Below are 24580 nucleotides of genomic sequence, written 5' to 3'. Positions count from 1 at the left end.
TTTATGTTAGATAAATTACTTGTTATCATATAAATGTGTCACCTAGTACCACTATTAAGCTATTAAAGTAGCGTTATGCTATAAAGTCAGCAAAATTTAAGCTTTGATGTTCCTTCGAGGGGCATAATCTAAACTAAAATCTGCCAACTCCATTCCCCATTTTGTCATCCTTCCAAAGGTGTCCATTTTGGAAAGAATATCTTTAATTGGTTGATCTGTAATAACATTCACCGGGTAAGCTTGAAAATATGGTCGCAACTTTTGAGCTGTCGTTATTAATGCAAAGATAACTTTCTCTATTCTGGAGTACCTCAGTTCGCCACTCTGTAAAACCTTGCTAACAAAATATACTAGGTACTGTTGTGTACCTTCGATTTTGACCAATACCGCTGCCACAGAGTCTTCTGAAGCTGCTATATACAGGATAATGACCTCTCCTATTTTAGGCGATCTCAACAAAGGAGGTGACATAAATACTGCTTGAGCTGATCAAAAGCTACTTGGCATGCCTCTATCCACTTGAGCGGAGCCTTCAATGCCTTGAGAAAAAGTCTCAATACCACTATTCTACATATTAAACATTGAATGTCCTTATCGTTTTAGGTAAAGACATGTTCAGGATTGCTTGAATCTTTTCCAGATTTGCTTCAATGCCCTCTTAGAAATCATAAAATCGAGAAACTTTTCATTATATCCAACTCCAAAAGCACGCTTCTTCGAATTTAATCTCACATTATAAGTACACAATATTGCGAACACCTCTACGAGGTCCTCAATATGTTTTTCCAGAGTATTTCTTTTTACCAACATATCATCAATGTAGACCTTGACTTTGCGACCAATCTGATCCTTGAAAATCTTGTTCACTAAATGTTGGTATGTCGCCCCTTCATTATTCAACCTAAAAGGCATAACTCGATAACAAAAAGGATCTGCATCCATTATAAAATTCAATTTTTCTTGATCTTCCTTTGCCAAAGAAATCTAGTTATAACCAGAAAATGTATCCATGAAACTCATAAACTTGTGCCTTGATGACGCAGCCACCAATCTATCAATGGCTAGCAGAGGAAAATTGTCCTTAGGGCATGCCTTATTGAGGTTAGTAAAGTCAATGCACATTCTCCACTTGCCATTGGCTTTTTTCACCATGACTACATTCGAGAGCCATGTAAGGTACTTTACTTCTCTGATAAATCCTGATGACAACTTGCTCACCTCTTGTCTTCTAACTTCCAACACCGATAAAGCAAACTTTATCTTTTCTGCCGTATAGATTTTACATCTAGACTTACATTCAAACTATGGACAATGACCTTAAGATCCACTCCTGGCATATCTTCCACAAACCATGCGAAGACATTTGAGTGTCTCTGTAAACACCTTCCCAAACATTCTTTTTCCTTTCTCGTTAACGCCTCCGATATTCTAGCAAACTTTCAACATCATCATAAAACAACTGAAGAGTTTCTATGGCCTCTGCCATCTCCGGATTGTAATTTTACATCCAAATCTTCTAACCCTATCACCTGGTAAGCTTCGTTGCTTTGTTGCGAACCCTGACCTCCTGATTCTTGTTTGTGGGTCTACTTCACAGACATGTGGCATTGTCTGGCCAAATACTGATTAGACTTCATAAATATCACCCCTGTCCTGTTGGGAAATTTAATCTTCATACAAAAATTAGCTATTATCAATTTAGTCGTCCTCATAATAAGATGACCGAAAATAGTATTGTAAGTCATGGGGTGGTCTACCACAAAAAATTGAACACACTCTGTAGTGGCATGCTCACCATCTCCTAGGGTAACAGGCAAAGTAATACATCCTTTAACATCTACTAAATGATTGACGAAGCCATACAAAGGGCTCACCCTCTTCAAAGCCTATTCTTTCAACCTCATCTTTTGATAGGCTTCCCAAGTCAAAACTTTGACGGCACTCCCACTAACCACCAAAATTCTTTTAACTTCAAAACCTGTGTTGGAACAATGGCAGCAGCAAAAAGAAAACAAAGTTGCAAAACAGAATTTGCAAAACTGAAGCAAGAAGTATCGAAGCAAAAGAAAACAAAGCAAAGCAAAAACAGTGAACAAAATTGAATACTCAAAGAAATTGTAATCGAACATTACCTTTTTCATTCAAAATTTGAATATATAAAAGAGTTACAAATTTGATTCATTTGACGATTACCTAATGACATAACTGCTCCCACTTAAACTAAACTAATACAAGCTTAAGTCAATACAAAATAAGTGACATATCGCCTTTACATCATCAATCCAATCACAAACTTAATCCAACTAACTTTGGAAACTAGTTAAAGTTGAACTAAACTAAATTACAAAAGAACAAAACATCCAAAGTTGATTGCTTCATCCGGTTCAACTTCAGTCTTGCACACCAAGCATTATCACCAAGCTCGATGACCAACCATGTCTTGGCCACATGTTGCTTTGCGATCCGACTTTCAACACTCCTCCTTGGACTGTAAGCAACACATACCAATTCCATTTCTCAATACCTCAAACCTAGCACTCCTAAGGGCTTAGTCAACATATCGACTAATTGTGCCCTCGAGCTACAATGAACAAGGTCGATCTCTTTTGTTTGTTCACCTCTCGAACAAAGTGTAACTTTATCTTAAAATGTTTAGTTTTCCCATGAAACACGGGGTTCTTAGCTATAGCAACTGCTGATTGATTGTCCACCCAAATTTTAGTTGCTTCAGCTTGTGTTTCATTAAGGTCCTGAAGCAATTTCCTGAGCCAAATGGCCTGATTGACTGCTGCTGCTGCTGCAATGTACTCTGCTTCAGCTGTGGACTGAGCAACAGTTTGTTGCTTCTTTGAACTCCAGCAAAACATGCCCGATCCAAGTGTGAAGAAGTATCCAGAGGTATTCTTCATGTCATCGAGGGATCCTGCCCAATCACTATCAGAGTAACCTTCTAATTTCGCCTTCCCACTTTCAAACATTACACCAAAGTTATGTGCCTTTGATGTATCTAAGAACCCTTTGGCGCCTTCAAATGCGCATCATTACAAGAATGCATGAACCTTGATAGCGACTAACACCAAACATAATGTCCGCCTAGTTGTCGTTAGATACAACAAGCAACCTACTAGGCTTCGATAATGCCTCTCATCAACCCTTTGTCGATCACCATTGTTGGTCAATTTTTCACCTTGAGCCTGTGTGTCTTGATCGCTTACGATTATGCATGCAAAATTTGTCTAGGATCTTCAAAGCAAATGAGTGTTGGTGATGAAGATACCTCGATCGACCGGTGAACTTCCATGCCAAGGAAGTAAGTCATGATCCCCAAGTCTGTCATCTCAAACACTTGTTGATTTGGACCTTGAACTCATCAATGAGCTCAACTTTGCTCCCCGTCACTAACAAGTCATCCACATACAAGGAGACAATCAGCAAGGTTTCAAATTCGACCTCTTAACATACGAGTAGGTTCACTAAGGCTCTTCACAAATCCAAGCTTGGTCGATAAGCATCAACTCGTCATACCAGCCCTTGGTGCTGTTTCAGCCATAGAGGGCCTTTCTTAACTTGTACACTTTGTCTTCATGTCCAAGAACTTCAAAACCTTCAGTTGCTCAATGAAGATCTCCTCCTTGAGAAAACCATTTAGGAATGCTGATTTGACATCCAATTGGTGAACTCTCCACTGCTTTCGAATGCTAAAGCAAACAAAGACTTAATTGTATCGATCTTGCCATTGGAGCAAAAGTCTCCAAGTAGTCCACACCATACTGCCGATCAGAGCCCTTCACCACAAGCCCGGCCTTGTGCTTGTTCAATGAGCCATCAAGATTGTACTTGGCCCCAGACACCCATTTAACTCCAATGACCTTCTTGTGTTCTCGTCCGCTCACCAACTCCCAAGTCCGATTTTGTTGATCATTTCTAACTCATCTTCCATAGCTTTCATCCAAACTTCCGTCCTGGCGACCTCTTCAAAGTCCGAGGCTCAATCACAAAGAACATTGCACCTCCGATAGACATCACCAAAGTCCCGTGCCCTCACTGGTATGTCATCTACAGCATCTTCACTTGGTCCCTCTTCTATAGGTTCATCAACCAAGTCCAACTGGTCCATTTCAGACATGTCAGCTTCAACACCATTCCAATTCCACACTTTTTCTTCATCAAACTTTACATCCCTACTGACTAAGACCTTCTTTGCTGTAGGATCATACACTCTATAACCCTTCTTGTTATTGCTGTAGCCAACAAAGATTCCTGGAGTAGCCCTGCTCTCGAGCTTGGTCCTCTTCTCTACTGGAATAAGAGCATAACATATACAGCCAAACACTTTTAAATGTGTTACCATAGGTTTGACTCCATGCCAAGCCTCAAAAGGTGTTTTATCCTTGACTGCTCGAGTTGGCAGTCTATTGAGCAGATACACTGAGGTGTTGACTGCCTCAGCCCAAAACTGGCTTGGAAGCTTGCCTTGAAATAATAGACACCTAGCCATATTCAAGATAATCCTATTTTTCCTCTCACAAACTCCATTCTGTTGAGGAGTATAGATCATTGTGAGTGATGGTGAATCCCAAGACTATCACAAAGCTTCAAATCTCTCGACACATATTGAGCCATTATCATCCTCAAGGCTCTAATTTTGCAAACTGACCGATTTTCAAAGATATGCCTTGAATTTGCGAAGGCCTCAAACACTTCGACTTTTGCTTCAAGAAGTAGACCCAAAGACAACCTTGTTAAATCATCTATAAACAGGCAAAGTACTGTTCTCACCGATTGAAGGTGTTCTCATAGGGCCACAAACATCGAGTGCACCAATTCGAGCTTGTTTCGAGCTCTCCAAGCCTTGTCGTGAAAAAGGCGTCTAGCCTACTTACCAAGTTGACAAACTTCACAAACATTCCCACTAACTTCAATTTTTGAAATGTCATTAACCAAATTCAGCCTATGTAGCAGATCGATGGATCCGAATTTGCATGGCCTAGTCTCCTATGCCACAAGTCGATTGCTTTCAACAAGGTGGTGTATGCCTTTCTTTTATTTGGCTAACATCCAAAGATGAAGCACCTATCACCATAGAGACAAGGACTAACCTGCACCATTCATGTCTTGAACAAGACAAAGAACCATCCTTAAAACCAATGTATAGCCCTTTTCAACTAATTGGCCAACACTAAGCAGATTCGGTCTAAGTCGGTACAAAAACACATCCGAGATCGACTTATTACCGAACGGTGCTAATCAACACATTGCCCTTGCCTTTAGCCTCAATCACCGCCATCTCCAATTCTAATCCTCGAGTGGAAGCTTCATCTCAGGCCCTTGAACAGCTTCTCATCTGCAGCCATATGGTGTGAGCAACCACTCTCTAGTAGCCAATCATTGCTGGCCTTGGTTGTGCCAACAAAACAAGTTGCTGTGAACACATGCTCCTCCTGAGCTTGAATGTCCTCAGCAGGTCTAGCTTGTTGCAGAGCAGCCTCCCTTGGTTTGCCCTTGCACACCTTCTCCACATGGCCAAACTGCTTACACTTTCTACACTGAATATCTGGCCTAAACCAGCAATACTTTTCTGAATGTGTTGTCTTCTTGCAATGAACACATGGTGGGAACACCCTTTTTGCTTCATCTCTTCCTGACTTGACCCTTTTGTTGTGCCAAGGCTTCTTGCCTTTTGCACTCACACTCGAGCCTTCACTGGCTTTAGCCTGGAAGGCAGCTTCAGGATTCTCCTCCTGCCTATTTGCCCTCCTTTGCTCAAGTGCATACAGGAGTTTATCACCGCACAATGAAATGGCCGATAAATCCTCGAGTCCTCAAGTGAAGAGATTTTGACTCAAATTTCTCGTGGAGAGTTGTAATGACTTTTCAACAACTCGCTCTCGTGAAGTTCACTCCCGTGAGCCTAATGTCTGTTGACAATGGCCATTATCCCGTCTCGAGTAATCGCTTGATGGTCTCGGACTCCTCATCCTCAAATTTTCAAAGTCTCTCCGAGGTTGATCACCTTTGTTGCCTTGTCTTGTCGGTCCCCATGAACTCCTCCTTCACTTGTCCCAAGCTCGCTTAGGTGTGTCACATGCCATGATGCGTGTGAATATCACATCGACACTCCACTGCAGACAGTGCCATAGCCTTGTGCTTCTTAGCTCGTTCCTCAAAGATGTTGCCTCATCTGCAATAGTGGGATTGGCTCTCAATGGAGGTGGTTCAAGATCATTCTCGATCACACTTCGGAGATCATGTGCCCGGAGGTAAGTCTTCATTTTAACTATCCAAATGTGATAGTTTTCTCCAAAGGAACACAGATGGAGGTGGTGGAGTGAAACTCATCCTGCTAGATCGAATCCAGATGCTTCGATCTTACCAAATTTTGAACTTCTTTGTTGGTTTTGATTTGAACACAACAGATTGCATACAAAGGCCCTCAAAGACTCGGGCTCATGATACCATTTGTTGGAACAATGGCAAGAAGAAAAGAAAACAAAGTTGCAAAATGTAATTTGCAAAACTGAAGCAAGAAGTATCGAAGCAAAAGAAAACAAAGCAAAGCAAAAAAAGTGAACAAAATTGAATACTCAAAGAAATTGTAACGAACATTACCTTTTTCATTCAAAATTTGAATATATAAAAGAGTTACAAATTTGATTCATTTGATGATTACCTAATGACATAACTGCTCCCACTTAAACTAAACTAATACAAGCTTAAGTCAAATACAAAATAAGTGACATATCGCCTTTACATCATCAATCCAATCACAAACTTAATCCAACTAACTTTGGAAACTAGTTAAAGTTGAACTAAACTAAATTACAAAAGAACAAAACATCCAAAGTTGATTGCTTCATCTGGTTCAGCTTCAGTCTTGCACACCAAGCATTATCACCAAGCTCGACAGCCAACCATGCTGCTGGCCACATGTTGCTTTGCAGTCCAGCTTTCAACAACCTGCAATTATCGTTGTAACCACTATAGGATCATTCTCCTCTTCATCATAAACTAAATCCTTATTTTCTGTGCTAAATTCTACTTGCCATTTTTCCTATTGATGCAGCTTTTTTATTGCTCCAATAGACATTACACTTCTCAAATGAGCTTTTCTTTTCATGCTAGATGTGGCCCATTCTTCATCGATACCGATAATGACATATATTGTACCCTTAACCTGTTGTTTTCCCTTATTTTAACCTCATGAACCTTGTCCGAACACTAAAGCATTACTTACTATAAATTCATTTAACTCACCATTCCGAAGAGCCTCCTCAATGTCATTTTTAAAGAAAAGTAACCCTTCGTTGTGTGCCCCTTATTGTTATGGAAACTAAACCTATCCCTCAAATTATTCCTCATTTGATTAGGTTGCATGGGCGTGGAAGGGGAGTCGATAAGATGCCCAAATTCTTAAACTGATTAAGAATATAAACATGTAGAGAATTTAATGGGGTATAAGCTTCGCATCTACCTTGAGGAGTGTATATTCTCATAGATTCCCCTTGTACCCTCTAAAAACCTCTAGGAGATCCTCATTGAGAATAACTTTTATACTATCCCCCACCTTGGACTCGCAAGCCCTGTGGGTCAGAACCCTACTAACTACGAACATTCTAGCGACCTTTATGTTGCCTATCCTTTCTTTAAAAAATACTATGAGCTGTTCTTTTTATCTCCCCAACTTTAGCGAACTCGTGTGCTCTCTCGTACAAATCCACCAGGCTCTGCGGCCTGTTGTCTATGAACGAGTATTGGACATGCTCATTTTAGACCCCCCATGATGAAGGCATCAATGGCCCACTAATCCTTCAACTTTTTCATGTTTAAATTCACTATATGAAATAGCTTTACATTATCCTGTAGGGACTCCTTTTCCCTCTGCTTCACTAACATTAAGCCTATTGGGGTCCTCATTATCGTTCTCTGAGTACGAAATATTCTCAAAAACATTTGACCCAACTATGTGAAACTTCTAATGGAACTCTGTGGCAAAGATAGGTACCAATCCTTCATTCTCCCCTTGAAAGTCGTCAAAAAAGCTTTGCACTTCACCGCATCCAAAGCTCCTGACACATTCATGTAATCTGTGTATTGCATGAGATGTGATCATGGGTCTCTTCTTCTCTCAAACATCTCCTTCGGTACCTTGAACTCTGACAGCAATCCCACTACTACAACCTCTAGAGCCAAAGGATTGTTAGAGTAGAAAAGCAAGTCCATATCTCAGACATCGGGATGTAATGCCTGCACATCCCACCGTAAAGCAACCATCTCCTGTTGCCATGGTCTTGCATGCATTCCAAAAGCTTCCTCCTATAGAGGTATGACATTACCCTAGAGATCGGAATGATCTGACTGTATTTTCCTCCTCATCTCCTCATTTTGCCTTAACAACTCCTAATGATATATTTGTTGTTGCTCAAACCTTATATTTTGCTACAACATCTACTTCTTCATTAGTCGTATTTGTTCCTGCAAACTTACTAGCTGTTGTTGTGGTGCCTCCTGATCAGAAGGATTAGGTGGCCCCTAATCAGAAGAAAAATTAAAATAAAAAAAATTAAAGGTACCTCCCTATCTTGAACTACCTAAGTTCTCTAGTCGGTCTGCAAACCATCCAGCAAAAAGATCCATCTCTTGGGGTTGACTACCAACCTCAAATCTTCAACCTCGGTTAAATGGTAACTTGGTTGGGAAATTTTTATTTGGGTGAGCAATTTTCATTTTTTGGTATTTCTGATCGTCGGAAGTGTGTCCACACTCACCGCACCAAATTGTTAAGTGTTTATTTTCTTTTTTCCATTTCAGAGTAGCTTAATTGCATATATAAGACATAGTCCAACGGTGTTATGTGCTAGGGGTAGTTAGGCACTATGCGTGGTGACACATTACCCCCTTAGAGGTTACATGTGTTCCAGATGCCCCAAAGGATATAGAAGAACAACGTAAAACCATGTAAGTGGCGATCACTAGACCTGTCCATGGGCCGGAAAAATTTTTTGGCCCGCCTCTTAGGTTCGGGCACCTACCAAATATGGGCCTAAATTTTACCAGTTCCGCCCAATTTTTAATAAACACAAAAAAATTTAAAATAAAATATTTTTAAAGTATTTTAAAATTAAAAATAAAAATAAAAATATATATTTATTATATTCGGTAGGACCAGGCTCTGCAAAAAAGTTGAGTTTGAGCCCGCCCATTTTTAAACAGCCTCTTTTTTTTGCCCAAACCCATATTTCGAGCCTATATTTTATCCGAACCCTCCCATATTTCGGGCGGGCCGTCGGGCCGGGCAGGACAGGTCTAGCGATCACTAGTACCTCAGAAGATATGGACGAGCAGGATAGAACCATATAAGTGGCGAGCTATGACACGTAACATGTTCTGTATTCCTTGTATAACAAATATGTTACTTTTTTTCACCATTAAAATATATTACTTTTGATTTCGGCCCGCGTCCTAGGCCCGAGCCCAGCCCTGCCCAAAATATGGGCCTGAAATTTTGTCCAGGCCCGGCCAGGGAAAAAAATTTCTAAGCCCGAGCCCGACCCATTTTTTTAATAAACACCAAAAGAGTATTTTAAAAACATTTTAAAATAAAAAATAAAAAATATATTTATTATATATTGAAGTAGGGCAGTGCTCTAGCCCAAACAAAACAAGTGTGCCCGAGGCCTGGCCCGTTTTCTAAACGGGTCTCGTTTTTTTGCCTAAACTCATATTTCGGGCGGCCCAGCCCATGAACACCTCTACTTTTGATAATCCATAACATCAATCATAAATTTTTTATAAAGTTTTTATATATAACACGTAATTAAAAGGTGTAATCCTTTTTAACATATCAAGTCGATCAATGTTTGAACTAGTTATTCTTGAAATTAGTTATGCACTCATAATCAATTTCAATTTGAAATATTGAAATTATTATGTTATATAAATAATTCTCATAAATAAAAGAAAAAAATATTATTTTTTTAAAATAAAAAGAAAAAAAATGAAAGCAAGAGATGGAGACTATGGCAAACCCGGCCTGAGATCTGAAAGGCGTCTAAAATATTGTTTTTTTTTTGAAAAAACAAAAAAAAGAAGCAAGAGATGGAGACGATGAATGTATATGTGTGTTGATTGGCGGTGGGTGTAGTTTTACGTTGCTTATACATAACAAGAGAATTGAGAGAGAGAGAGAGAGAGAGAGAGAGAGAGAAGGCAGGAAATGTTGAAGCTCATTACAGGTCTAGCACTTCCTCTACTATTTATCAATGTTGGTGCAACAACAGAATCAAGTAGACTCAGCAAGTATCTTGTCGAGCAAGCCTCGAAACTTGCTGAGCAAACAAACAATTTCGAGTTAAAGAAAGAAGAGAATAAGCTGGGGAAATTTGAGAGAATATTGATGAACAAAACTGATTTGATTCATGCATAAAACAATGGCTTGAAGCCAGTACATAACTCAAGCATAAGGCTTGTCAAAATCAACAAGTAATTACCTACCTCCACTAATTACATAGAAACTTGAAATCTTAGCTTGTAAACTTATACAAAAGTGTGTTTACAGCTCATACATAAGCTAATTACATCAATCAGAAAGCTAACTTAGTTAGAAATGAACTAACACTCATTTCATCAACTAAATATAACAAAATGAACAAAATGAGCTTGCATCGCAGACCCTTGCATCTGCTCGACTTTGCTTGGTCTTCATGGCTCAGTATGGAATCGATTGTTGGCTTCATGTTGACCAACTTCAACACTCCTCCTTGGTTAGCATGGTGCAAACACCTAATTTTCTTCTTAAATGCTCAAACCTTGTGACATTAAGGGCTTTAGTCAAAATGTCTCGCAAGTCGGTCCTCTCAATTGCAAGTGAGTTAGCTTCACTTCGAGCTTGCTCCATTTCTAACAACATATAGCTTAATGCTAAAATGCTTTGTTCTTCCATGGAACATGTGATTTTGGCAATTGCAACAAGAGATTGATTGTCACGGAAGATCTCTGTTGCTTCCTTTGATCCATATTCAAATCACCAGATTTTCCTAAGCCAAATGGCTTGGTTGATAAGACTTGTCACGCCACATACTCGCTTCAGCAGAGATTGTGCCACCAGACTTTGCTTCTTCGAGCTCCAGCAGAACATAGTGAACCAAGGTTGAAAGCATACCCGAGGTGCTTTTCATGTCATCTATCGATCCATTTACCACTATCGGTGTACCCAACTAGATTTAGATTTCCTTCCTCTTGTACCTTAAGCCATAGTCCAAAGTGCCTTTGACATATCTCGAGCACTCTCTTGGCGACTGAAATGCTTCTCATTGCAACAATGCAAGAACCTTGAGAGCAATCCTACAAGATACATTATGTCCGGTCTAGTGGCGATTAGTATAGCAAACAACCAACTAGACTCCTGTAGGTAGTTTCACATACCTTCTCAAAGTCTCCTTGGCTCGATAGTTTTTCTCCAACAGCAACAGGTATTTTAGTTGGTTTGCTGTTTTGCATGGAGAACTTGGTCAGAATCTTTGTGGCAAAGCTCTTCTGACTTAAAAATATCCCATTCTGTGCTTGAGTCACCTCCATTCCAAGAAAATAGGACATCTCCCCAAGATCAGACATTTCAAACACCTCTTGCATCTTGGTCTTGAAATTAACCAGCACTGCTCGATCTCCTCCTGTCACCAGCAGGTCATCAACATATAGGGACACAATGAGTTGTGTTTGTGTCCCTTGCTTCTTAACATACAAAGATGTTGGCTCACTCTTGCTTCGATTGAATCCCGGATCGGTCAAGTAGCCATCGATTCTCATTGCATCGTGCCCTTGGAGCCTGCTTTTAAGCCATATAGGGCCTTCTTCAATTTGTAGACCATATGCTCTCTCCCACTATTTCAAACCCTTGTGGTTGTTCAACATAGATGTCTTCATCTAAAAACCATTCAGAAGGCTGATTTCACATCGAGTTGATGAATTTTCCATTCGAAATGGTCGCTAAGGCAATCGCAAGATCGATGGTGTCGAGCCCGCCATTGGTGCAAAGGTCTCGTGTAGTCCAAGCCATACCTCCGGTGAACCCCTTGACAACCAACCTTGCTTTCAGTTTGTTCAAGGTTCCATCAAGATTCTCGCTTGGCTTTGTACACCCATTTCACCCCAATCACCTTCCTTTGATCGGCCTTTCAACCAATTCCAGTGTCCGGTTCTTCTCAATCATGCCGATCTCCTCACCATTGCTCGCTTCCACTCTTGCCGAGCTTCACCTCTTCAAAGTTACTTGGTTCATTTATGGCTATATGAGCCCTTTGATAAATCTCGGTCATTGATCTTGTTCCTCCTGACCGTTCATCATCAATGTCCATTTCAGAACACTTTGTTCGCTCGACTTGTTTTGTTGAAGTTCTTCGAAACTTCCTCGTGTTCATGCCTTTCCGGCCCAACATGACCTTTCATCAAATACCACATCCCCGCCATCGACACTTTGTTTGTTGAAGGATCCAAGATCCTATACCCTTCTTAATAAAGGTCAGTAGCCCACCGTAAGACCAGTCGAGCCCTTTCGCATAATTTGTCTCTTTTAACAAGCAGTACATGTGTGTAACATATGCATCCAAAGACCTTCAGATGAGCCAGTGATGGCTTGAAGCCAAACCAGGCCTCGAATGGAGTCTTCTGATCCAAAACCTTGGTTGGAAGTCTATTTTGAATGTATGTTGCAGTGTTAACTGCTTCTGCCCATAGTGCTTTAGGCAGATTCTTCTGAATCATTAAGCACCGCCATATCCATTAAGCTCCTATTCTTCCTTTCACTTACACCATTCATTGAGGTGTATAAGTGTTGGTAAGCTGGTGTTTGATGCCTGCCTTATCACAGAAGGCTTGGAACTGAGCTGAGGTGTACTCAGTCCCATTATCAGACCTTATGGTCTTAAGCTTGCAGCCTGTTTCTGTCTCAGCAGCAGTTTTAAACTTCCAAAACACAGTGGCCACTTCTGATTTCTGTTTTAAGAAGTAAAGCCAGCAATATCTAGAGAAATCATCAATAAACAGTATGAAATACCTGTTTCCACTTAGTGACTCAGTCCTCATAGGGCCACACACATCAGTGTGCACCAGTTGGAGTTTTTCAGAGGCTCTCCAGGCTTGATTCATGGGAAATGGCAATCGGCTGCTTTTCCTAGTCGACACACTTCACACACATCATCATGGTCCACTGAGTTGATGAAGTTTTCAGCCAGGTCTTCTCTGACCATTCGGGCCATCGATCTGAAGTTGGCATGTCCCAGCCTTTGATGCCACAACTTAGATTCATCTGATGTGGCTGTGTAGGCAATGTCTGACTTCTTTGTCCAGTCAACCACAAAGCTCTTATCAGCCATAGGGACTGCCATCAGTTTGGATCCACTTGGATCACTGATTTGGCACTGCTTGTCCTTGAACACCACAGAGTAACCTTTCTCTAGCAATTGAGCTATCTTTGAGTAGGTTTCACAATTTCGAGCACCGAGGAGCACATTTGAGATCATTTTGGCACTGTGGAGTGCATATCAAGACATCACCTTTACCTTCAGCTTGAATAAAGTGCCCATTACCAATTTTGACTTTGGTTTTACAGTTTCTGTCTAAAAACTTGAAGATTGCAGCATCAGGTGTCATGTGATTGGTGCATCCACTGTCTAGGAGCCAACCAGATGAGAGCCTTTCCTGAGCAGCTGAGCATGACACAGAGAAAGACTTGCTCCTCTTGGTCACGGTCCTCCTTGCCTCTCGAGCCTCCGCTTTCATCTGTTGAGACTGGTTCTGTCTTGATTTGGTCTTGCTCTTGCAAACTCTCTCAACATGACCCTTCTTCTTACAATGTCGACACACAAAGATCCGGATTGAACCAAGATTTTCTTCGGATGACCAGCCCTTCCGCGGTGCTTGCAAGTTTGACCTTCTCTTCTCGCAAAGATCATTCTTTGGCTTGTCTCTCCGTGCCTTCTTGCCTTTATAGGCAGATTTGTCCTTGCCTCGAAAGGCACCTTCTTGATGCTCTTCCGTCTACTTGCTCTCCTCTCGCTCTTGAGCATATAGAGCATTGATCAACTCGGCCGGGGAATGGTGGATGATCCTTGAGTCCTCGAGAGATGAGATTTTTGCCTCATACCTCTCAGCAGAGTTGCTATTACTTTCTCCACTATCCTAGCTTCATTAAACCGCTCTCCAAGGAGCTCGATGCTATTAACTACGACCATAATCCTGTCGAATATTGCTTGATGCTTTCTTCTTCCTTCATCTTTAAATTCTCAAATCTCTCCTCAAATTCAAGAATCATTGTCGCTTTGTCCTCTCTCGTCCTTGAAACTCTTCTTGCAACTTATCCCAGCTGTTTTGGTGATTCACGTGCCATAATCCTTGTGAAAATCACATCCGACATCGAGTTCAATGCAAGACATGGCCTTGTGCCTCTTGGTCCTCTCATCAAGATGTCAGCCTGATCCGAGCCATCGTTGGATTGCCTCTAAGTGGTTTCGGTTCAACATCCGAGTTGACCACCTCCCACGGATCATAAGCCCGCAGTAAGTCTTCATTTTGACCACCCATATGTGATAGCCTTCTCCATTGAATACTTGAGGTGCGGTGGTGAAAAGCTTGATGAAGCCATGGTTTTGTATAACAGTCCCTTAAGAAATAAGCTCTAGATACCAATTGTTGGTGCAACAATGTAATCAAGTAGACTCAAGAAGTATCTTGTCGAGCAAGCCTCAAACTTGCCGAGCAAACAAACAATTTCGAGTTAAAGAAAGAAGAGAATAAGTCGGGAAATTTGAGAGAATATTGATGAACAAAACCGATTTGATTCATGCATAAAACAATGGCTTGAAGCCAAGACATAACTCAAGCATAAGGCTTGTCAAAATCAACAAGTAATTACCTACCTCCACTAATTACATAGAAACTTGAAATCTTAGCTTGTAAACTTATACAAAAGTGTGTTTACTGACTCATACATAAGCTAATTACATCAATCGAAAGCTAACTTAGTTAGAAATGAACTAACACTCATTTCATCAACTAAATATAACAAAATGAACAAAATGAGCTTGCATCAGCAGCCCTTGCATCTGTTCCAGCTTTGCTTGGTCTTCATGGCCTGTATGGAATCGATTGTTGGCTTCATGCTGACCAACTTCAACAATCAAGAAGTTGTGGGAGCATTGGAATATCGTAGGGGCTTTTCTCTTCAGCCTCATGTTGCAGAGCTTCCTCACATTGGTGGCCCCATTCAGAAGATCCACAAGGGACAGAGGATTGTTAGTGATAATCTGGTGTGCTTACTTGATCGCTGATGCAACTGCTAGTTTTGCTATCGGTCTCATAAGCAACAACGTAAGCAGCCCATGTGATTCTTCCCGTAAGGAAGAAGATGATCTTTTGGCATTTTGGGCTCCATTTCTCTTACTGCACCTTGGCTGTCCTGATCCCATCACAGCCTTTTCTCTTGAAGATAATGAACTCTGGCAAAGGCACATGCTTAGCCTCATTCTCCAAGCCGTAGCTTCTCTCTATGTCTTCTTTCAATCCCTTTCCCACAACAAGCTGGAGTTGCCCACATTCCTCATGTTTATTGCCGGAATCATCAAGTATTCTGAGCGGATTTGGGCTTTGTACCGGGCAAGCACCGACAGCTTCCGCAAATACTTGCTCCAAGATAAAGATCCGGGCCCCGATTATGCACTGCTTATGGACAAATTTGCTTGTATGAGAGATGGCCACCTTCCCACGAAAACCATAACAGTAGAACAGACTGAGAAAGAAGGCAAGGATGTGAAGCTAGGCAAGTTGAGTGATTTAGAAGTGTTGCATTACGCTTATCACTTTTTTGAAACCTTCAAGGGCCTTGTTGTGGATCTCGTGTTTAGCAGACACGCGCGGAAAGAGAGCCGAGACTTCTTCAAGGTGAAGGAGCCGGAAGATGCACGAAGAGTCATAGAGATTGAACTCAACTTCTTGTATGGGGTTTTCTATACCAAGATGATGATAATGCATTCCTCGGTAGGCTATGTTTTCCGAATCATAGCCTGTGGATCAATTTTAGCGGCTCTTGCGCTTTTCCATTTCCATACCAACCAAAGTAAATATGAGCCATTTAATGTGAAAATCACCTACAGCTTGCTCCTGGGTGCCCTTGCCTTGGAATTTGTAGCCTTCCTCATGCTCTTTTTCTCTGATTGGACTTTTGCTTCCCCTGTTCATCCTGCTTTAAAGCCTTTGGCGCTTATCTACCGCTTCTGCCTTGCTCTCACCAATTCTAGTTGGTACTTGATTCCAGAAAATGAAATACAAGTCTTGGGTACACCCTTGTTTCGCAGATGGTCTGGGTCTGTCTCAGGACACAATTTCGTAAGGTATTGCCGGAAAAGTAGTCCAACCACAATGCTGAAATTCACCAGTTGGTGGGACCTAATTCCGAAGGTAGTGCCAGGGCGTGCTCTAATTGCCAACTTGGTGGGAAAGCTGAAGCTAATACTCTGGCCCCTCTCTTTTGTCAGCAAACTTTGCTACATTCCAGAAACCATCGCTGAAAAGATGGGCATTAAGGAGTTTTTGGATGAAATGGCTTATGTGTCACATAAGCCGCTCGCTAAAGTTTTATGGGATCTCGTCTTTCAGGAGATCAAAGAAAAATCTGAAGAAGCACTAATTTCTCAACATGTTGCTAAGCGAATATCTTCAGGTAGAGGTGAATGGGTTCTAATGTCAGCTGAGTACAGCCACATTGACTGGACTGAATTTATGAGCCATGAGGCAGAACTCGATGAGAGGATTATATTGTGGCACATTGCCACTGACCTCTGCTACCACAATGACTTGCCATCGCCATCAGCATCATCATCGCCATCGCCACCGTATGAGACCACTAGTAAGCTTCTCTCAGATTACATGTTATATCTTCTGGTCATGCGCCCATCTATCATGTCCACCTTGGTAGGTCTCGCCAAAATAAGATTCCAAGACACTCTTGCTGAGGCTGAAAGGTTGTTTGCAAGATACCCGTTAGGAGCAAGAAATTCTGATAAAGAGGCCTGTGAAATAATTTGAAACCTGTGTATCTCAAGGGAGATCGAAGTAAGTCGGTGTTGTTTGATGCATGCAGGCTGGCCAAAGAGCTGAATAAATTTGGAAACAGAAAGTGGGTGTTAATAAGCAAGGTATGGGTGGAATTACTCTCCTATGCTGCAACCAATGCAGACCAAGTGCACATGTTGAGCAAATAGGAAAAGGTGGGGAGCTTATTACCTTTGTCTGGTTACTCGTCGCTCACTTTGGTCTAGGCCATTGCTTCCAAACCACTACCGTCGCCAAACTCATTGCCGGAAAGTAATTTAACTCCTCTTTTTTTTTAAATATATAAATAAATTTAACACTTGAGGCAGTATTTGTATTCACTTTCTTCCTAATTTGTACAATTTACTAATCTTATCAATGTTATAGATATTGTACCTTCCGTTGCCGTCATAAAATAAATGGGTTTATTTGAATTGTTGTATTTATCCATATTAACATTTTTCTTCAAAAAAAAAAAGTTTATTTAATTTCACCTGATGGTTCATAAAGTTTTGTCCAAAGTGTAGACTGCTGTTACCAAAACTGTAAACACATTTGATAAAATCTCAAGTGACATATTTGTTGTAACAAAGTAAAAATAGTTAAAAAGGGTTATAACCACAGCTAACTATCATATATATCACAGTTGTACATCAACTGCTTTAATATGGCAATCCAGCAATACGAAGTTGAGATAATAAATTCAACAATCATCAAGGACAGTCTTGGAACCAAATAAACAGCTATAAATTTAAATGATCAATCAACAACCAAAATACTGAAATAGCCCCCGCAACTAATATCCAAAAAATGAAAACAAAATCAATTAGGTTGGATTTTACAAATAAAGAAAGAGAAAAACTTAGGTTTTGTTCTCTGCCTGGTTTCCTCACAATCCTTTCTTTGGGTTGTTCCGATGCTAGGAAGGTGAGTTCAGTCAGAAAATGGGGACCGATAAAAGACATAACCAGTCCCCGCAAGACGCAACTTGCGGAGTTCGCTAAATCGGATTATAACAAGGTGCTTTCGCCATCAGGTTTGAAGTTAAGGAGAGTGATGACGGGCGAGATGAAGGTAGTTCATGGAGTAAAGTATAAGCTTGATTGTAACAAAATTGTTTGTCCCATGCCTATCGCAATGGTCCTTCAAATCAACTGGTTGAGAGAGATCATGACCCTCAGCTGTAAGTCTCAGAACAAATTTTATACATGCTCTATTGCTCATTTTTCTCCCATGCCATGCGAGCACCAGCCCTGCTGGAACTCAGGAAGAGGATATTCTGATACATAATGGTGCAATACGAGGATTGCCAACCACCAGCATCCCCCACTTGTACCACTCTTGGAACGCCCAGCAAAGGCACCCTGGAAAAATCAAAAGTTTCTTTTCCATCAAGATATTCTTCTTCTCACGTCTGGCTTCCAAAACGATCGGTCCCTTTGCTTTCTTAGGACCAGAGGGTTTGTTCTCAGGCTGCTTTGGCCTTAGAAGCTTGGATACAATTTGATTTGAACCCTTCATAGAAGGCTTCTGTTTCCTCATCTTTGCGGCATATTTGAGTTTTGTTGCATAGAACTTGAACCAGGTTTGAATGTGGAGTTGTAATTATAAAACCAAGAAAAAGGTAAAAAGAAGGATGATCCAACGTCAGCTCCAGGCATCATGTTTTCACTGCAGCATAATATCAACAAAAACAAATTCCTAATTGGCATTAAAATTCCTGGTACATGAACATTTTCTATATTCGTCAATTTATCATGAGATACTAAATGGTTTTCGAGCATTCAAGAAGCTAAAAATCCAAGTACTTATTAGGTCTTAAACATCCTTTAAGTCACACTTAGTAGTAGAAAGATAAAAAGAAAGAAGAAAACAGTTATTACCAACAAGTTTATGCTAAGGAAAATATTTGAGAGGAAAAAGAAAGAAGAAACTAGAAATCCGTTAATTGAATTACTATATATAAGATTTCCAGATTCTTTCTATAACAAAAACAGATTGTGGTTCAAGGCTTTCTGGCTGTAAGATAAATCAATCTTGTGGGACAAATTTAGAGTTGTGCCCCACGTGCAAATGCACAGAACTGTTACAAACTGATAGTGTCAGCCGACAACAATGAGCAAGCTTTGCCTGCTTGCCGGGGCTGAGTGAAAAAATTCAGCCAAATATACAACACAGCCAGTTCCAATCTATGGGCACGGGAAAAACCAAGTAAAGACTAAAGAACTAGTTTTAACGAAGAATGCATAATCAAGACTGGGAACAATATCAAGAGTATGAAAATCGAGAATTTTGAGAGGCAAACAAATGCATAATCAGGCATAGTAATACTGGTCAGCTTTTACGGAATTCATAAATCCTGTTGAAGAGGTACATACCTTGATGCAGTAGCTATTCCTCAGGCTAATAGGGTCACAAAAAAGTAATTTGTTCAATGTCCCGCATAAAATTTGCACTAGTCAGAACCAGTCACTACAACTGCAGCAGCTGTGAGGGATGAATAGGCATGTACAAGCAATATAGACAAGCTCTCATATACAGCATGAAACTGAAATTAGTTGAAATGATATGTTCAGGTATCAAACGAAACATCATCACCATTTTTGTCCTATGAACAGATTGAGGACATCGCTAAACCACATTAAAAATGGTGAACGATCAAAATTCATTGAAAAGTGTGACCCATCAATAATAGCTGAGACTTTTAAGCTCAAAGATTTGATTGGTTTCTGCTGCTGTGTGTGTTGCACGAAGTTCTCAAACTTCAGAAGTCCATTCAAGGTTTCCTTAGCTGCTGATATGGAAATATACTGCAATTTTACATAATAATTTCTTTATATATAGAGGGACCGCATGATTTGAAGGGCTGAATTAAGACAATTTTAACTAAATACAAGGCTTGAACTTGAAAGTAATGACAAAGATAAGGTAGCGAAAAGTATCTTATACATGATGCTGAAATGCCACATAGGTCTTTTAGACCATATGAACCATTAAACTGTACTATCCCTTCAAGACTAATACAAGTAGCAGCAGATTGCTGCTGTTTACCTAGACAAACGGAATTATAATTGTCTTTATAGCTGAATGTCCTACCTTGTCAGAATTAAATCTGCGAAAAAATCAGCTCTACCCAGAACAAAGATCTTAAAGTCTAGAACTTATGAAACTCTTAAGTTCTTTTCGAAGATTTTTTCCTGCAGCAGACTTTGGAATTGATTCTGTAAACACCACCCTTCTTACTTTCTTATAAGGTGCAACCTAATATAAATAACGATGAAAGTATAAGGTAAGTGCTTGATAAACAGGCCAGTAAAAGAGCTTTGAAGAGTATTAGGCTTTTGTTATGTTGGGTATGATTTGTAAATGTAAATGCCTGAAAGGAAGGGATATTATATGACATCCAAAAATGGCAAGAACTTATGCACCTGATTAGCCACGAAGTCTATGACAGCTCCTTTGGTCAGTGTGCTACCGTGCCTCCTCACCACAAATGCCACAGGAATCTCACCGCATACTTCATCAGCGGCTCTAAAGCACCCAAAAAAATGGATGAGATTTAATTCTATTTTTCATCGCTAAAAGCAAATAAAGGCTAAAAAGAAGAAGCATCACCAAGCTCAGAGGTTTTGTGATGTTGTCATGGTTGCAAATTGCAATTACTCATTCCATAGACAATTTAATTGACCTTGATCTATAAATAACATTCAGCTAGGTTTTAGTTCTGAACTTTGGACTTCATAGTTTATTGTTCCTCGTACACATAGTTGTCTAATGGCTTCATTGTCTTTTGAGAAATCAGATGCATATGCTTGCAATTTGAGATTCATTTTAGGAAGGAGGACAACAAACAATTCTCTCCACAACATGTCAATGTCGGACAAAAATGTGAAAGTTAATACTTACGAAGTTACAGCAGCATCTAGTATCTCGGGATGGGAAATCAATACAGCCTCTAAATCAGCAGGGGCGATCTGGTACAACAATAACATTATAAATACCATGTTAAATTGATTTCAGAGCACTAGCTTATGTCTGTTCATCAAGTATATTAAATTGAAAGGGAAAAGAAGTTATGCCTGATAGCCCTTGTACTTTATAATCTCTTTCAAGCGGTCAGATAAATACAAATACCCCTCTCCATCAAAACAAACAATATCACCAGTACGTAGCCAGCCATCTTTATCAATTGTCATATTGGTGGCCTCAACATTATTTATGTATCCTGGAAAATCAAGAGAAGCCTAATAAATAAGCTACCCAAGAATATGTTTGGAAGTTTCTAGCTTTTAAATCATAAAGTGAATAAATTGCCTTTTCCTGCAACATGGACTGCTTTAAACAAAATGCAGGCATATTTGCATCATTTTATGACTGACTGGACCACTGATCATGTAGAAAACATAAAGGTGAGAATAAGAATACAAGATTAGAAAGAACCGGTTTTATGTCATTCTCATATTAAAACAAATAGGACAAACCATATTCAAAGATGGGTTAATTAATTACGTTGCATAATTGCAGGTCCTCTTAGCCAAAGCTCGCCATGAAAGCCAGGAGGCAAAGAAGAACCAGAATTCCAATCTACCACTTTAGCTTGCATGTTTGGTGCTAGAAGTCCTATTGAAGAATAATTATGATGTTTTTCATTGTTGAAGCCACGAGTTCCTACTGCAGTTGATTCAGTCATGCCATAGCCCTATAAAGAGACAAAACTGAAGCAAGCTAAGTAATTTAACCTCCCAATGGACAACATGTAAACAGCTTATATTAGTTACAAGTTGTAAGAGCATGACAACTTAAGAGGGATGTATTAAACTTAAGCCTTAGTACCTGAATGAAATCAACATGAGGAAGAGCCTGAACAAAGTCCTCTATGGTTTTCCCGCTCAAAGGAGCAGCACCACAGGAAACCTGTTTTAAACTCTGCAAGCTATTTTCACAAACATGCTTGGCTCTCATTGTCAATGTTGTCAGTATAGGTGGAACAACTGGAAAGTGAGTAACTCCATAGTCATCAATTACTTTCACCAGTTCACTGGCATCAAATCTCCTCATGATAACAATGCTAGAACCCAATGACAATAATCCAACCACGAAAAGTGATAATCCATATATATGGAACATTGGAAGAACAGCTAAATACACATTCTTTGAACTTGAATATTCGTACTGTGAAGCTTCAAATCTTACAAAAAGCTCAGTCGTTGCTATAAAATTCCCATGTGTTAATACAACCCCCTTGCTAACGCCTGTAGTACCTGATGAATACATTATTGCGGCCGTGTCCTGCTGCCTAATCACAGGCCTTGGCGCCTTACCAAATTGGCCCCCAATAAGCTTACGAAAAGATAAAAAACCAGTCTTTTCTGAATCCAGGTCCATGTTTTCTGGTACCCCAATTGCATGAACACCCAATTTCTGAAGTTTGTCAACATTTTCAAGTAGAGTAAATGCAAAACGCACACCACAATCAACAATTTGTTTCTTGACCTCCATCATATTACTTAGTGGATTCATGGTGGTAACAACTGCACCCAAATATAAAACGCTGAAGAAAATAATGGGGAAATTGACAGAATTTGGCAACAAAAGCAAGACCACATCCCCTTGGGAAACACCAAGGTGGTGGAGACCTGAGGCCATTGATTGGACCAAAGGTAATAGCTTTGAGTAAGATATTGAATACCCAGATGAGGAATCAATCAAAGCAGTAACCCCATCATGTTGGTGAGAGAAAATGAAGGAAACAATGTCAAGAAATGGATCAGTTGGAAGAGATATAGAGGAATACGTGCTGGAATAGATTCTTGTTTCTGGTGAATACCAGTCAGGAAGATGAGTAGTTTTGGGTTCTGAGGTCTGGGGGAAGAAGTTCAAGCTTGTTGCCATTGATGCAGCGCTTAACAGAAAAGAAAAAAGGAACAGAGGCAGAACAGAGGAGAGAAGAAAAATGGTATTGTAGCTTAGTTTGCACTTTTAGGTCCCGTGACCGTAATATAGTTCGGTAATGGCCAGCTTTTGTTATAAAGAAAAGAAATTGAATAAAAGGACAAAAAAAAACCCCTAAATCCTTAAACAAATGATACGATTATATACCGTTTTTTTCTAATGAAAATAATATAAAAAATTAATTAATTAGTAGATGGAGGGTTGAAAATTATTTATGAAAATAGTACAATTGTTATAGTAAGTCATGATTTCGCGTTATTTTATAGTGACACTATTTTAAAAATTTTGAGATCATAAATAAATTTTATATTTTTTTCAAAACAAATATGATCAAAATAATAAAATGATATCGTTGCATAATGTTGCGATACTATTTTTTACATTATGTCGAGATTTGAGGAGAAAATATAGAGAATTAAGGAGAATCAAGAAGGAAATAAATAAAATGTATCAATGACAAAAACTAATTCCTATTTTATTTATTTTTTCTCCTCATTCTCCCAATTTTCATGTTTTCTCCTCCAATTCCCAACATGTTGTAGAAAGTAGTGTGTAGCAATACCAGTTATATAGTTTTAAAAAATATCAAAAAATATGGTATAATTTTAGGGTTGCAGGTGATGTCCGTAAGTTACAGTAACAAACATACTATTTTCGTAAATAACCTTCCACTTATACTATTTACTTAATTTTTTTTATTTTCATAAAAAAAACCCCACTATATATACATTAAACTTGCTTATAAACTTAACTTTATTTTTTGGTTATGGCTGAATTCAACCCCTTTTTCCTTCTGCTTGTTATTTCAGAAATGCTTGCGCCAACCTATGATTTTGAAACTTTCACGTAGACCTTTCTATATTTCGAAGTAATTGGGTTGACCTTATAAATTGTTTCTTTATAATAGCCAAGATTGAATGGCAGATTTCTCGGCCACCTGAGTCGATGACAAACATTTTATTTTCCATAAAAATTTGAATTTTTATTATTAAAATTAAAAATTCATCATCATTTTGCCAACAAGTTACGTTGATCATAATTCAGAACACACCAATCATGTCTTCTCGAGTGCAATGTTCTAAAAGAGGAAAATTCTAGCATTCAACATTACGACGTGTGCAAAATTTCAGTCAAAGTTCTAAAATTCAAGCCTTTCAAGATTTTTGGATTAATGTACTATTTGATATTTTAATTTGATTTTAAAGTTAAATTTAATACACAAATCAAATAAAATATTATCCAATCAATGTTTCACATAAGTACTCTAGTAAAAAATATAAGCCCTTAATTGAAAAACAAAAAACTTAGATAACAAATTAAATATTGAAGCCAAACTTAAGTATCAAATTTAGACAAAAAACCATAAAATATCAAATTGAAAAAATTCAAGTACCTAAATGAACACTGAAACCAAATTCAAGTACCTAAATGAACATTGAAGCCAAACTCAAATACCAAATGGAATATTAACCCAAGATCCCCTCTCGCCCCCCCCCTCCCCCCAACAATTACTTAGCATGGTGGAACATCAATCATAATTTACTGAAAA

The 24580-nt window shown here is 39.4% G+C and overlaps 3 protein-coding genes across 5 annotated transcripts; 1 reads left to right on the top strand and 2 right to left on the bottom strand.

The window, feature by feature from the left end:
* Nucleotides 1-15059: 15059 nt before the first annotated feature.
* On the top strand, nt 15060-17073 carry LOC105791881 (uncharacterized). Its single transcript, XM_052634866.1, has 2 exons — nt 15060-15299; nt 15391-17073. The coding sequence occupies exons 1-2, from the start codon at nt 15060-15062 to the stop codon at nt 17071-17073; spliced, it is 1923 nt and encodes a 640-aa protein (XP_052490826.1).
* A 695-nt stretch (nt 17074-17768) lies between these two features.
* On the bottom strand, nt 17769-18630 carry LOC105791880 (protein BASIC PENTACYSTEINE7). Its single transcript, XM_012620157.2, is given in 3 exon segments — nt 17769-18312; nt 18314-18477; nt 18480-18630. Coding segments are annotated over 3 exon segments (495 nt in total). The 5' UTR covers nt 18622-18630; the 3' UTR covers nt 17769-18123.
* A 1043-nt stretch (nt 18631-19673) lies between these two features.
* LOC105791879 (4-coumarate--CoA ligase-like 6) lies at nt 19674-23093 on the bottom strand. Of its 3 annotated transcripts, XR_008188199.1 has the most exons (7): nt 21913-23091; nt 21589-21778; nt 21159-21304; nt 20986-21053; nt 20508-20610; nt 20176-20340; nt 19761-19889 (listed from the first exon to the last, which is right to left on the bottom strand). XR_008188199.1 is itself a non-coding variant. In XM_012620155.2 (6 exons), exons 1-6 carry the CDS (start codon nt 22969-22971, stop codon nt 19674-19676), a joined length of 1782 nt encoding a protein of 593 aa, XP_012475609.1. In that variant the 5' UTR covers nt 22972-23093. The 3 variants fall into 3 exon arrangements, 2 of the variants coding, with proteins under 2 accessions (XP_012475609.1, XP_012475610.1); XM_012620155.2 differs by lacking the exon at nt 20176-20340 and having other exon boundaries at nt 19674-19889; nt 21913-23093; XM_012620156.2 differs by lacking the exon at nt 19761-19889 and having other exon boundaries at nt 19962-20340; nt 21913-23090.
* Nucleotides 23094-24580: the final 1487 nt, after the last annotated feature.

This window comes from Gossypium raimondii, chromosome 8 (assembly GCF_025698545.1).
Source record: "Gossypium raimondii isolate GPD5lz chromosome 8, ASM2569854v1, whole genome shotgun sequence".
In the NCBI taxonomy this organism is placed as follows: Eukaryota; Viridiplantae; Streptophyta; class Magnoliopsida; order Malvales; family Malvaceae; genus Gossypium; species Gossypium raimondii.
Note: the sequence above shows the minus strand (reverse complement) of the source record. Positions and strands in the feature narration are given on the sequence as shown.